Source organism: Rhinoderma darwinii, chromosome 3 (assembly GCF_050947455.1).
Source record: "Rhinoderma darwinii isolate aRhiDar2 chromosome 3, aRhiDar2.hap1, whole genome shotgun sequence".
NCBI classification, from domain to species: Eukaryota; Metazoa; Chordata; class Amphibia; order Anura; family Rhinodermatidae; genus Rhinoderma; species Rhinoderma darwinii.
In genome coordinates, this window is record NC_134689.1 from 9,216,634 (window position 1) to 9,231,582 (window position 14,949).

General features: G+C 43.9%; 1 protein-coding gene across 6 annotated transcripts in view; it reads right to left on the reverse strand.

Moving 5' to 3' along the window:
• Nucleotides 1–14,949, reverse strand: part of CNOT4 (CCR4-NOT transcription complex subunit 4) — a 63,815-nt gene that overhangs the window by 9,298 nt on the left and 39,568 nt on the right. For 2 of the 6 annotated variants that reach the window (XM_075855848.1, XM_075855844.1), the window contains exons 8-12: nucleotides 12,026–12,166; nucleotides 9,989–10,054; nucleotides 7,075–7,132; nucleotides 6,225–6,474; nucleotides 5,244–5,729 (exon numbers count right to left, since the gene is read on the reverse strand). In XM_075855848.1, coding sequence (XP_075711963.1) covers nucleotides 5,244–5,729; nucleotides 6,225–6,474; nucleotides 7,075–7,132; nucleotides 9,989–10,054; nucleotides 12,026–12,166 — 1,001 coding nt within the window. The remainder of the gene's footprint in view (nucleotides 1–5,243; nucleotides 5,730–6,224; nucleotides 6,475–7,074; nucleotides 7,133–9,988; nucleotides 10,055–12,025; nucleotides 12,167–14,949) is intronic. The other 4 variants (XM_075855849.1, XM_075855847.1, XM_075855846.1 and 1 more) reach the window with 3 other exon arrangements.

A 14,949-nucleotide genomic window follows, 5' to 3' on the forward strand; every position in this document is an offset into this window, starting at 1 on the left:
TTCACTGGTTATAAAAATAGTCATAACTTTTATATGTGGAATATAAATTTATTTAGACACGATAAAATTATTCCATGGCCGATGCCGTTTAAAAGCGGCAAAGATAAAAAATAAAAATAAATAAATAAAAAAAATAAAAAAAAATAAATAAATAAAAAATATATATATATGCCTTTTGCATTTAAACAAATACATTAGTCACTTTTTTTTCAAAAATACCACGTTTAGATAGCGCACAAAAAATTAGTTTTAAAAGCGGTTAAAAATATTTGCATGCAATTTTAATGTTTATTTTATTATTATTTTTTCCACAATTAAATAAAATAAAAAAAAATCTGTCTTAAATAATTGTGTTTTAAAGACGCATACTCCACATTTATTCATAAATTCATCCTCAATTCCCAGTTTCCCAACGAGATGTGTCCTCTCCGTTACGTACATTTCACCTTCGACATACAAACCGTACACACGGTAACACTTCAAGGCCAAGTTCCCACAGCAAATGTTTAGGCTGGAAAATACCAGGCAGATTTCAAGAGAAATCTCTAAATAGAGGCGGGTTTTTAGTTTTTTTTTTAACCGATTTTCCCCAAAAATTTGTAGCGGATTTTTAGCGGAGTAATTTCGTAGCTTTTTTTTCTTTCAAATTTTAAAATGGGAAAGATCAGCTGGTAAAATTCTTTAAGTGACAGGTCACTTTTTTACAAGGCGCCTTAATTCAGCCGTGTACAAACACGCCTCTTATCAAGTACACAGCGATTTTCCTATTGAGATCAATAGGATTATTTCGCAGCGTAATTACAATTCTAAATATACCGTGTGAACATGGCTTGAGAGTCAATTCTTTGTACGTAAGATGGTTAAAAAAAAAAAAAAAAAAAAAAAAAAAAAAAAGATCTTGCATAACCCATTATAAACCAAAAGTTTTTGACTAATCGATCATTTATTTTGGATAAATTTACTTACGGATAAGCAGTAACACATAAAAGAAAAAAAATAAACGTAAAAAAAAAAATACGTGAAAAAATAAATAAATACAAAAATTAAATGAATCTTTGAATTTTAGGGTTTCTTTTTTTGGATAAATTTACTAAATGGATAAATGGTCAGAAAAGAAAACAAAAACAAAAATCAAGCATTTAAAAAAGTAAGGCCCCATTTACACGAAAGTGCTTTTTCGGCCGCAATTCCCCCGAAAATCCACGGGAGAATTGCGGCCCCATTCATTCCTATAGGGCCCATGCAGATGACTCTGGTTTCTACGGTCCCTGCATTCAAATATTAATAGGCTAAAATTCAAGGAGATTCATTTCATTTTAGTATTTTGGGTAATTTTAGTTAAGGATAAATGGAAACCAAAAAAAAAAAAAAAGTATTGTCTAATGAGTGTTAGTCTTAATTGTTCCTCAATATAACTACACACAAAAACAAGACAACAGTGTCATAAAAGCAAATATCTTATTCAGGGGCGTAGCTAAAGGCTCATGGGCCCCGATGCAAAAGTCCTTCATGGGCCCCCCCCCCCCAGTTAATGGCTGATGGCCCACAGCTTTCAGCTCAATTGCTGGGTCTCAGGGGCGTAGTTAAAGAGGCTCTGTCACCACATTATAAGTGCCCTGTCTCCTATATAAGGAGATCGGCGCTGTAATGTAGGTGACAGTAATGCTTTTTATTTAAAAAAACAATCTATTTTTACAACTTTATTAGCGATTTTGGTTTATGCTAATGAGCTTTCTTAATGCCCAAGTGGGCGTGTTTTTACTTTAGACCAAGTGGGCGTTGTACAGAGGAGTGTATGATGCTGGCCTATCAGAATCATGCACTCCTCTCCATTCATTTACACTGCACTAGCGATATAGTTATATCACTATGTGCAGCTACATACACAAGCCCTAACATTACTACAGTGTCCTGATAATGAATACACATGAAATCCAGCCTGGACGTCATGTGTACTCAGAATCCTGACACTTCTGAGTCTTTTCTGTGAGATTCCAGCAACGGATACGAAATCTCGCGAGATTACGAGGTAAACGAGATTTTGTTTCCCTTGCTGGAAATCTCACAGAAAAGATTCAGAAGTGTCAGGATTCTGAGTACACATGACGTGCAGGCTGGATGGTCATGTATATTCATTATCAGGACACTAGTAATGTTAGGGTTTGTGTATGTAGCTGCACATAGTGATATAACTATATCGCTAGTGCAGTGTAAATGAATGGAGAGGAGTGCATGATGCCGATTGGTCAGCGTCATACACTCCTCTGTACAACGCCCACTTGGTCTAAAGTAAAACACGCCCACTTGGGTATTAAGAAACTTATTAGCATAAAGCTAAAATCACTCATAAAGTGGTTTAAAATAGATAGTTTTTCTAAATAAAAAGCATTACTGTCACCTACATTATAGCGCCAATCTCCTTATGTAGGAGATAGGGTACTAATATGAATGGTGTGGTTTGCTGCAAATTTCATAATCGCGGGAAAACCGCGCCATTTTTGCCGCGATTACGAAAATCGCGGCAAAACCGCGCCATTTTTGCCGCGATTACGAAAATCGCAGCAAAACGCATGGTGAATTAAAAAATGTAACTAACCCTACAGGAGTTGGGGTCAGGAGAGACAAGTAAAGAAGAGACAATGGGGGATGCAGGGAGAGAGGGGGTTAAGGAAGCGCTCACCAGGACCTGAGAGGTGGACGTGCCTTCTCTTCTGCCGACTCTGCTGCTGCTATACTGTGATAGAAGGACCTGATCGGTGGGCGTGGCTTCTGTTCCTCAAAGGCGAATCAGGTCACATGGGCATGACATCATTAAAGGTCCTTTAGCAAACGGCATCTGTCCAACTTTAATGCTGCTTATGCAGCGTTTTTACATAAGTAACCTCACGAAAATGTGGTGGGGGGGCCGTGGGCCCCCCAGGCTTCAGGGCCCGGTCGCAATTGCGACCGCTGCGACCCCTATAGCTACGCCACTGATCTTATTCATGGGATATGTAATATTTTTGTCATTTTGTTGAAAAAATTCTGGTAAAAAAAATTAGGGAATTAGGAACGGTTAATTGACAAATATATATATTTTTTTTTTTTGAGAAAAAAGGGATCGGAAAACCTGGAAATGCAGACCCCGAAGTATATCCGGTCATATTATACTAGCGAGAATGAACACATCACGTAAAATATATATATATATAAAAAAATAAAAAAAATATAAAATTAAATCCATTACGGGCACTCAGTTCGCATGGATATAAATATTGTCACCCAACACCCGTATTTTCTACCTAAACTGGATGTCAACATTAACCATCCAACTACATAAAGGGCCGGCACCTCCGTCTTTAAAGTTTTTGCACGATTGGGGAGAAACGGAAGAAAAAAAATAACATGGAGGTGCTACAATTTCTGGAGCCAGGGCCGGTAATCCTCAGTCAGACCATCTTAAACATACTGTAGATCGAGGACAGCGAAATAAAGGTCAGCCACATGGGGAGAATGGTCTGGAGGTCCAAATCTCTTGACCGGTACAGGGGGACACTGTCGTTTAAGGACCACTCCGGATAAAACTGAGAAATTGTGTTAAGTCTAGTGCGAGGCCCAAAGGGGTGGAGCATGACAAAACCGATCCCTTTGGTGTTCTTTAAAGCTGAGCCATGCCCCGCCCCCTCTGGGTGCGCTAGGCATACACTGCATATCACTTCTCCCTGGAACGCTCCTTTAAAAGTGGTGAACAAAAGAAAAAAAAAAGAAAAAATGACGTTTTGCATCCATCCCCTTAGATCGATTTTACGGACCACATAAAAAGGGTATTTTTAACGCCATAAATATATTTCAGTTCTCCACAGGATAGGTCATAGATATTTGATAGATGTGGGTCCTGGCTCGAGGACATGAAACCACCCAGAGAATGGGAGGAACACGACCCGCCTGATGGGGCGGCTCCCACACCCACATGTGCACCGCCCTTTCCATAACTCCCGTAGGAACGAGACGCAACAGCCAAGCGAACAGGATACTCCTCTAAGGCGGCCTCATTAAATAACTATGGCCGAAATGTCTCCCGACTACCCTATTATGTCAAAATGTAGAGAGGAGCAGCTGCTTATCCCCCAACAGGCCAGATCCTTTATTCCCCGATATCTTCAGTCAGAGGAGAGTTGGGTGACCCTCACAGGCTTTGGCCGAGTTCTGCCTAATGTGCATGGGCACCTGTAGACCAAGCTTGATTGCCACCAAAATAAAACCAAATACAAAGCCTCATAAGGCGCCTGATGATGATCCAACCAAGAATGGCCTCCATTATAGAGAACAAAATAAACCACCGGGACGCCGCGAGCCGCCACCGGGACGCCGCGAGCCCCCACCGGGACGCCGCGAGCCGCCACCGGGACGCCGCGAGCCCCCACCGGGACGCCGCGAGCCCCTACAATTATTAACTCCATGCCAGGATTCTGAAGACCATTGTCTTGGACCAACTTTAGACAACAATCCCGTGTAGTATATTCTGTGCTTTCGGGCGAGTGCTCATCTACAAAACCCTTATTGTGAACGGCTTCCCAGTTTCTGCCGAGCCTGATGATTAAACGTCACCCAAGACGGAGGAAGAATTTATTCTTAGTCCTTCACAGGTCATTGCCGCAACTCAACAAAGACCAAAAAACTGAAACCCGAAGCATCTAAAAAGTTTTCCCTTAAATCCGTAAACATTTCCACCGGATCATGAGCGGATCATGAGCGTTAACACTTCCCGAGTAACAAACATCAATACAAAATGTTACATTAAAAAAAAAATATCTAAAAATATTATAAAAATTGAATAAACCCAAAGACTTTTTTTGGCTGACAATTGAGAACAACCAGCCTGAACGATCCTCTGTGTGTAACTGGAAGAACGCAACATTTTCCACCATTGGAATCTGGAATTGGGCAGTAATATATGAGCCAGTTGGGAATCACGGTGACAACCCCTTTGGGCGTGGCAAACGTGGCCATATTTGTGGTCACACAGCTCTCGGAGGAACATAAATAACCGAGAAATAGTTGCAAGAAGCAAAATTTGAGTGATGTTTTTGGATTTTTTGAAGGCCACTCTTCAATCATGGTTGAATCAAGGGGCCTTTGTTGCCCATAAATTATTGACCCAATAATCATTATACCAAACCTCAGATCTGGAACTGGTTTATCCAATGAATTGACACTAATCCCAAGGAATAACCCTTTAAATTGAGGACTCCGGTGCAACCTACCTGAAATGGGAATCCCTCCTAGGCCCGTGTTGTGTTGAGAAGGATGACTCAAGTCCATGAAATTACTGTTGGATGTCGGGTTTGCTGTGTGGTTCAAGTGCATGATGTTATTGCGTGGAAAGGCCATCCACGGATACCGCGCCGCCTGGCCCGGGAAACTGAACGAGTTATAAACGGCTCTGTGTTGAAAGGGTGGGAACCGCTGCGGCAAGACGGGAAAGGTGCTGGAGATCGAGTTGGCATTGGTGACACTGGTGGGGTGGAGGAAGCCAGAGCCTGGCCCTTTGGCAGTAGTGTGAGGGTTCAGAAGAGACGTGGGGGACAACGCGGGCGGCTCCTGGACAGAAAGTTCTTTCTCGATCAAGTCTGCTAAGGCTTTGCGGGTGATGTCAAAGGGATCAAAACCAAGGTCGTCCTCTTGCTGTTTAGAAGAACCAAAGCCAAAAGCAGCTTGCCAGTCCGTAGAGGAGGAGACCGGGATGGTTTCTGGGTAAAAAAAAAAAAAAAAGATAAATATAAAATTTCACCTTCCATACGTGAAGATCGCTTCTTTCTACGAGTCACTCGCGCAAATGTAGCAAATCTACGAGGGTCTCGCCATAAAAACACCATCATTTCTGTAGCGCAGCTGGTGACTACTCCGATCTCCACGAGATCATGGAGATCCGGCGTGGTCACCTCTGGCAGCAAAACATGTTGCTAGGCAACTGAAGCGAAGCATTACACAGTTCCCATTGAAATCAATGGGCTATTTGCGTAATGATCGATGTGCCGGGTCCTCCAGGGAGAGACGCTCTTTGTAGCTGTTTTTGGGACCCCCCTAGTCTATTAACTCAGAATATTTGAGCGTGATTTTTTTTTTTCCTTTCTAAGTAGTGACTCGAACACAATGTAGCCGACTACTGTTGCAGCGGTCTGGGTTGTCGTCCCCCCCCCATTGTGCCGAGGCTTTATATTGAAGAGGAAACGGACGTAAGTTACCTGACGTGAAGAGACTTGGGGGTTCTGGAGCTGTGGGCCATTCGCTGGACGTCTGTGGGGAACTGGAAAACGTAGGGAGACCACTGGGTATGGGGTTAGGGTGCCTAAAGTTGTCCGAAAACAGAGACTGTGATTCTGTCATGGCGTCCTCGAAAGGAGACCTTGCGCTGTGATTGGCTGAACTGATGGGGACGGTGGGGTTGGGTTTTGATAAACCTGGCGGAGGTGACGGGGTGTCGCTTGGTAATATCTGTGGAGAAAAAACACAAACATAAAAGCCAAGTCAGATCTATTTGATAGAAGATAAAAAACAAAAATATATATCTTGGATTTCCGGTTGCTTATATAGCGCCAATACATTCCGTAGTGCTGTACAGAGATTGTCCCCAATCACCCCCCCCGTCCCCAAATAATCTGTATGTTTTTGGAGTATGGGAGGAAACTAACAAACATGGTGAGAACATACAAGCTCCAAACTGGATGCCTGTGCTGCAGTAGTAACAGGAAGTTGTAGCTGCTATACAGTAGACTGCCTCCCCATGTGACACAGACTGGTTTTAGGCTCCTCCCAAAGGAGAAAATGCAGCTTCAGGACATAAAACCACCAAGACAAGGTGGAAACGGTGCAATAGCGAAGAAATATTTCTGGTTGTGTACGGAGCGGCGGTTTTGGAGAAGACAATTTACCGTGTGGCACTGCATTCTACTCTAGAAGCAATGCTGCTAGGGAAGAGTTCCTCCATAATACGTTAAACCTCTGCGTCCCTAGTGGTCTACGGCACTGTATTCCAGATGTGTTGGTGTGCCTGAGGCCTAACTATAGGTATCTCTTCAGCCCGTTTTCACTCACCTGTTGCAAGTTGTCGCCGTTTCCTATACTCAACGACTCCGATGATTTGTCGACAGAACTGAAAAATAAAATAACGACGCGGTTACAACATAAAAGCAACATAAAAGGCCGGGATAGGCAACATAGTCACAGCCCAGGAGACACGATTTATGGGTGAATATTCCTATAATGGCCATAACGAGACCGGGTATCAACAGTGTTGGGGTCGACCACATACAAAGACGACAAAAATGCCAACCGTTCCGGGAAGAAATGACATCATCACAATGATTCTTAGACATAACTAATGTACGATCACATTTAAAAGGAAAAAAAAAAAAACTTTAAGATGGTTTTAAAATCAACAAAGTTAATCTGCTCAGTAAATGGTTTGCTTTTCTCATCTTGTACTGATTGACACAAGGTTTCGTTCTCCGGTCACATCTAAAGCTCAACTCTTTCGGCTTTCCTATTACCAGTGCATTATGGGAGGTCAGGTGACAGTCAAGCCGTTAGGTCACATGTCTGACAGTAGGGTGGAGCTCATCTGTTGTGTTTCTAAGGGAGACCCTTTCTTGAAAGCAGCTTTGGATGTGAATGGAGAACACAACGTGAAATCGGTACAAATTCAGCATAGCGGGTTTAAGGTAGATTTAAACTGAAATGTTGATCTTTTCCCGTCTGCAATGTATTCACATGGCACCGTCAAATAGTTTTTTGCGCAAATTTTGTGGAAAAAAAATAAATACTAAATAACTGCACCGTGTGAATATAACCTAAGACACAGATCTAAAAAGTTAATATAATTACAAGTGAAGTTACTAAGAACCAATTGAATGTACATGACATTTTTTTTTTTTACTGAACCGGGTTTATTTTTCATCCTAAACAATTCAACAAAAAAACCTCAAACTCATGGAGTTAAAGTCATCACTGCACAAGTGCCAAAGTCTTCCCACAAAGACTTGACTGTCCGCAACCGACTGCTCCTTTAATCCAGAAATTCTGATAATCTGTAATTCAGATGCCCCCATACAGGAGACACTAGAAATGATCAATGATGTGCAAAAAATAAAATAAAAAAGGTACAAAATAAGTTCTATCAGACACTCGTCCTCGTCCCCCTCCCTCTATTTTCCAGGAAAGCAGAAGAAATCCAAAATTGAATGGTCCGGCTTCATAGGAGCGTCACCAAAGGGTCGGGTAAGAGGTAAACATCGAATGGCACACGAGATATAACAGAAGGACATAGACTGCCCTGATACTACAAGAGCAGCGCTCCCGGCACCTACCGGGTTAGTCGGCACCAATTATAGGGCTCCAAAAAGTCTTCCATATAGGCTGCATGGTGCAAGAGGTAGTTCAAGATAAAAAAACCATGGCGGCTTTCTTCCAGAAACAGCGCCACGCCTGTCCACGGCTTGCGTCTGGTATTGCAGCTCAGCTACTTTGAGGTGGGTTGAGCTGCAATACCATACACAGCCAGTGGACAGGGGGTGGCGCTGATGTTTTTCTAATTCTGGACAACCCCCTTTAAGAACGGTGCAAACAATAAGACCGGAGGTTGCTGATGATAATCTTCAGTGTGAGATCTTCCAGCGCAGACACGTAATGCAGGAGAGGAAGAAGAGGAAGAAGTGGTTACGAGGAGGAAGCGGCTAACACGGACTTTACTGTAAATTACAGCGGTATTCGCATCTCAAAGTGAAGGTATATTGCTAGGCTATGCCATTACTTTATGATCGGTGAGGGTCTGACCTTTGGGACCCCCACGATCCTTAGAGAGAAGGGGGTCGTAGCGCTGCTCCGGCAGTGAAGGGGCTGCAGCACGGACCAGTTCGAGTGAATGGGGCCGCGCTGCAGTCCTTGCACAGCCAGGTGGCTGGAGCGCCGCATGCACGGAAAGATTTAGAAGGGGACCCAGCTACTTCATTCATCGGATCAGTGGGGGTCACAGAGGTCGGACCCCACCGATCACAAAGTGACGGCATAGCCTAGCGATACGTCATCACTTTATAAGATGCAAATAACCCTGAGTTTAGGGAGGTTGCCAAGGATTAGAAAAACATGGCTGCTTGCTTTCCAAAAAAAAGCGCTATGCCTGTCCATGGGGTTTGCATCTCTGCTTCATTGGATTGGGCTGAACTGCAATACCACACACAACCAGCGGACTGGTGTGGCGCTGTTTTTGGAAGTCGTCAGCCATGTTTTTCTAATCTTGGACAACCTGTGTAATCATTGTATAATGAAAGTCCTGCCACTTTCCAATACATACTAAGTTTCAGTTTATCACAATTTGCTGTCAGTGAATGGAAACATTCACGGTTTCCATTAGAGGCTGAAAAGGGACCTGGATCTAGTCCAGTTGACACAGGTGATTGGCTTGTTACAGTGTATCAGAGCTCTGTCATGTAACGAGCCGGGCACTTGTGTGAGCTTCACATGATAAAGACAGGTTTTCAGCTTCTGCATGTAAACAAAAATGTTCCCATATACTAACAGCAAGCAGAGATCTTGAAAGGGTAAAAAATTTAAATACAAAGCAGTACGTGTCACAAAAGCATCGCCACCGTTACATAATGAAACCTTCGACAACCTCATAAATTCCTCATCGTATTCAAGATCTCTGCTTGATATCAGTGAATGGAGGGATTCATTGTTTACATTCAAAGGCTGAAAGTTGGCTTCACTTAGTCCAGCTGACACAGGTGCAGGGCTTGCTACAGTGCATCAGAGCTCCGTCATGTAACGAGCTGTGCATCTGTGTGAAAACCCTTTCCTGGTCATGTGCTGTTCGGCCTCAGGATGTAAAGAACGTTCCCATTCACTGACAGCCAGCAGAATGTTTTATTTTATGAAGCATGCGACCAAGAAATCTCTCAGTCTCGGGGTAATAGATGAGGAAAAAAAAAAAAAGAATCATCCAGCTACGTACCTTGTATCGTCCTCTATGACCCTGCCAAAATTGGAAACATTATGCTCTGCGGCATCCCAAAACAGCCTAAAAATTTGCGAAAAACAGGATTTTTAAGCGACAAGGTGTGAAAAACGGTCAGGTGGTGTGGGGGGGGACTATAGTAAAACCAAAAAAACTACTTCAATAGGGGAAGCTACAACTAGAGCGAAGAAAAGGGACATTAAAGAAAACGGGTCAGAAAGTCATGAATCAAAAAAACGGTAATCTCATCGTAGGAATCGATCGTTGCCGATCACTGTAGACAAAATCTAAGGCCTCATTCACACGGCAGGGTTTCCCGTCCGGGTGCCGGCCGTTCATAAATCGGCCGGCACCCGGCTGCATTAGGAATGATAGACCCCTAATGGGGCTATTCACACGACCGATTTTTTGACGGCCGGAAAATCCGGCCGTCAAAAAATAGGACATGCTCTATCTTTGCCCGGGCACCCGGCCGCCCGGCTCCCATAGAAGTCTATGGGGCCGGGTATTACACGGCCATCACCGGAATGTGTTCCGAGTGATGGCCGGGTTTCCCGTGGCTTGCGCTCTATCTCCTCCTCCTCACAGCGCAGAGTGCATGTGAGGAGGAGGAGTTGATGCCATTCTGACGAATGGCATCGCTGCACACTGTGTTGCAGGGCCGGGGTGTACAGCAGGTGGAGGGAGCGCTGCGCTGGCTCCCTTCCCCTGCTTGTTAAAAGCACCCTGGCTCGGCGACACCTTAGATGGCGCCGCTAGTAGCAGCAGCTGCTGCCGCTGGCGGCTGCTACTACTGCAGCGACGCCACTATAGCAGAGCAGGGAGGTATCTCCCCGCTCTGCTATGTGCTAGCCGCACTTTAGCTCCTTGAAGGAGCGGAATCCCCGTGTGTTCGGGGATTCCGCTCCTGGACAGAGCGCTTGATGTCTCTGTCCATATCTGGGCAGTGACATCAGGGGAAACTCCTGAAGCGGAATCCCCGAACACATGGGGATTCCCCTTCAGGAGCTGCCGCTGATGTCACTGTCCGGATCTGCCCGGCCCGGCACGGATGCATAACTTTATGCAAACCGGCCGGGCAGAATGGCCGATTTTACCGGCCGGCACTCGGGCTCGGACCCGACCCGGTCGTGTGAATCCCGCCTTATACGGTGCGATGTAAGGGTGGATTTTATTTTAGTTTTTTTAGATCATTTATTTTTTATTACATTGTTTGTTTTTTTTTGCATCTTTTTTTCGTTAACAATTTTGTATTAAACCAATTGAAATTTACTTTTAAATATATTTTTTCCTTACAACGCATCGGATTATTAAATATATTCCGGTATGTCCTAAAAAGGATTAGCTCAGGATCTCTCTATTGGGCCTTGGTTGGGCCCCAGAACTGTGCCTTAAAACAGTCATCCCCGGTGATCACTAATCCCAGGGTTGACGATCAGGGGGCAAAGGCAGCCCCGCCACCTTTGTGATGCTGTGATCGCTATTGATGGCTGCATCACAAGGATTAAACCGCTGGGATCGGGGTTCTCCCCGCTCCCGCAGGGTGGCAGCTGTCAATCTCTTATAGCACTATATCGGTGCCCGAGTATGCCAATTTGGACAACCCTTGATTATCAGATGCTTTCGCTGTCAACTAGCTCATAGGTGGGCGTCTGGGATCTTTTTATTACTGAGTAAAGAATGATCATTTTCCACTACAGCTCCCCTTCAGGATAAAGGAAGAATTACACATCACCCATTGATATTATTTTCTCCCTGCAGCGTAATGCAATTTAAAAGGGAGGCCATTAAATTCAATGGGTTACCATAGTCCAGGTCTGGTGAGCGCCCCTCTATCACCTCCATATATCGTAATCGGGTACATGGGAAAGTGTCACCCACAGAGTCACTGAAGAAGTGGAATGAGGTCACAAGGAACAGGTGGGACAAGACAAGATGGAAGACGACCAGGAGACAGACAGGAAATCGAGGGGGGGGGGGGGTGATTTATAAGAAATGCAAACCACCCCCAAAAGGAAAAGGCAGCTGAATTACCCAAAGTCTGAGTCTGGACCGTCGGGATCTAGGCCATTGTCTAATATAGGAGGCGATTTTCTGTGTTCCAGTGTTAAACCATTGGTGGATCTGCTTGAACTCTGTAATAATGGCCAGGCGTCTTTGTTATTACTGTTGGGTCTAAAAATAAATTAAAATAGGGGGAAAAAAAAAAAAAAAAAAGATACAAAAAAGAGGAAAGAAAAAAAAAATTGTGATGAAGAAATTAAACTAAAATGTGGAAAGATAAAGCAAAAACATTAAAAGTTATATAAAAAAAAAAAAAGGAAAAGAACAAAAAAAAGTCTCAGAAGTCCTGAGCGGCGATTGTGGAGCGACCGTCACGTCACAGGATTGTAAAGAACAAACAACTAGAGATCTCGCAAGGTCAGGCGGTCCTGCAGAAATACTCTGTGCTGCTGAAGTAATCTCCTCCCTTCTACCCAATCTCCAGTCTCTGCTCAACCACTTAAATCCATTTCACTCCCACACCAACGCCCCTTCATCTCCACCATCATTAGTACACTCCAACCCAACAAAAAGTCACACCCAACTGCTGAAATTCTCTGTGCTGCTGGAAGACACCCTGCATCTTTCATTCTTAGTCTAAGATTTCTTATTGGTCGTCATTGCCCTCCTCACATGACACTGCTCCTGTTACAAACAGCCCTGGAATGGACACTGGCCCGCTCCTGAAATACTCTGTGCTGCTGGTAGAGACCCCGCTCCTCTCAATCTAAGTCTTGTCCCTAGTCTTCGTTGGCCGCCTCACATAATGCCCTCGTCACATACAGCCCTGCCCCTTATCACACTGAAATACTCTGTGCTGTTGATCTGAAAGCACACACACACAAAATAAAGTTCTTTTAAATAAGCTGTAATGGGATGCTGGATTATCAGATATTCTGGATAATTGGACGGCGACACAAACTCACTCGCAAAGGCACAGACACAACCGAAATGTAAAAACATCTGTCGCTTTGATTTTAATCAAAATTATTTTTTTAATCGTTTCTCGCTGCTTCAATTCCACATTATATTGCAGTTCTGTACAAGAAACAAGCGCCGGATTATCAGATATTCTGGATTATCAAAGGTCGGATTAAAAGGCATTTCACTATGTGTTCTCCCTGTATCTTCTACGTGACGGCAAATCCAATAAAGTGAGAATTCCTATGAGAATCTATTTGGGGGTGGACGACGTGCAACTAATAGAAATCATGTACGACACGCAACGAAAAGCTGACCCTTCAACTACACAAAGAAGCAGCTGGTCGGAGGCGGATGTAGCAGTGGCGTTTTGCGCAACCCTCACACTGCATCCGTGCCGAGGAGTAGAGACGTCATGCCTAAAGTGTACACAGGACTGTCTGAAGGGTAATGTCCCCGGGTGATAAAATTTGCATTAGGAAATATAGGGGGCGCTAAACAGAGGCATTGATTGGCAACGAGCAAGAATTATTGAACCAACTGCAAAGCAAAATGACCTTTCCCTGGAAAATAATCCGGGAACTCCGACAACTATTCCATGGCTAAAGTGACAGCCCCGTCTTCTGCGGATATCGTAACTGTCCCACTATACCGCATCCAAGTGGGGGTCTTGTCTGTGTATGCAACTCCTCTATGTATTAGCGGCTGCTTAACCCCTTAACGCTCCATGACCTACTATTAGGTCATGCTAACTGTAGCGTTCGCGCTCAGTGACCTAATAGTAGGTCATGGAGTAAACACGGCGCCGTTCGCGCGGGGCGCGTTCATGAGCTGTGATAGCTGCTGTTTCCGACAGCAGACTATCACTGCTCAATGTGCCGGGACCGATCGCGGAGCTCCCCCGCCGATTAACCCCTCAGAAGCCGCGTTCAATAGCGATCGCGGCTTCTTAGGGGTTAATCCGCCATCGCCGGCCTGCTACACGATAGCGGCCGGCGATGGTGACTATGGCAACCGGACACCAAACAATGGCGTCCGGCTATGCCATAGACGGAAGCCTAGTGGGTCCTGACAACGTCAGGACCCACTATGCTTGCTGTCAGTGAGTAGCTGACAGTTCTAATACACTGCACTACGCATGTAGTGCAGTGTATTAGAATAGCGATCAGGGCCTCCTGCCCTCATGTCCCCTAGTGGGACAAAGTAATAAAGTAAAAAAAAAGTAAAAAAAAGATGTGTAAAAATAAGAAAATAAAAGTTTTAAAAGTAATAAAAGTAAAAGTCCCACTTTTTCCCTTATCAGTCCTTTATTATTAATAAAAATATATAAACAAACAAATAAACTATACATAATTGGTATCGCCGCGTCCGTAACGGCCTGAACTACAAAATTATTTTGTTATTTATCCCGCACGGTGAACGCCGTAAAAAAATATATTGATAAACCGTACCACAATCACAATTCTTTGGTCACTTCACCTCCCAAAAAATGGAATAAAAAGAGATCAAAAAGTCGCATGTACCGAAAAATGGTCCTGATCGAAACTACAGTTCGTTACGCAAAAAATAAGTCCTCGCACGGCTTTATTGATTGAAAAATAAAAACGTTCTGGCGCTTAGAATAAGGTAACACAAAAAGTGAATGATTGTTTACAAAACGTATTTTATTGTGCAAACGCCATAAGACATCAAAAAAAACTATAAACATCTGGTATCGACGTGATCGTATCGCCCCGCAGAATAAAGTGAATATGTCATTTATAGCGCACGGTGAACGCTGTAAAAAAAAAAGTATACAAAAACAATAGTAGAATTGCTGTTTATTAGTCACCACGCCACCTAAAAATGGAATAAAAACTGATCAAAAAGCCGCATGCACCCCAAGAAAACTACAATGGATTCCTCAAGGGGTCTAGTTTCCAAATTGGGGTCACTTTTGGGGGGTTTCCAATGTTTTGGCACCACAAGACCTCTTCAAACCGGACATGGTGCCT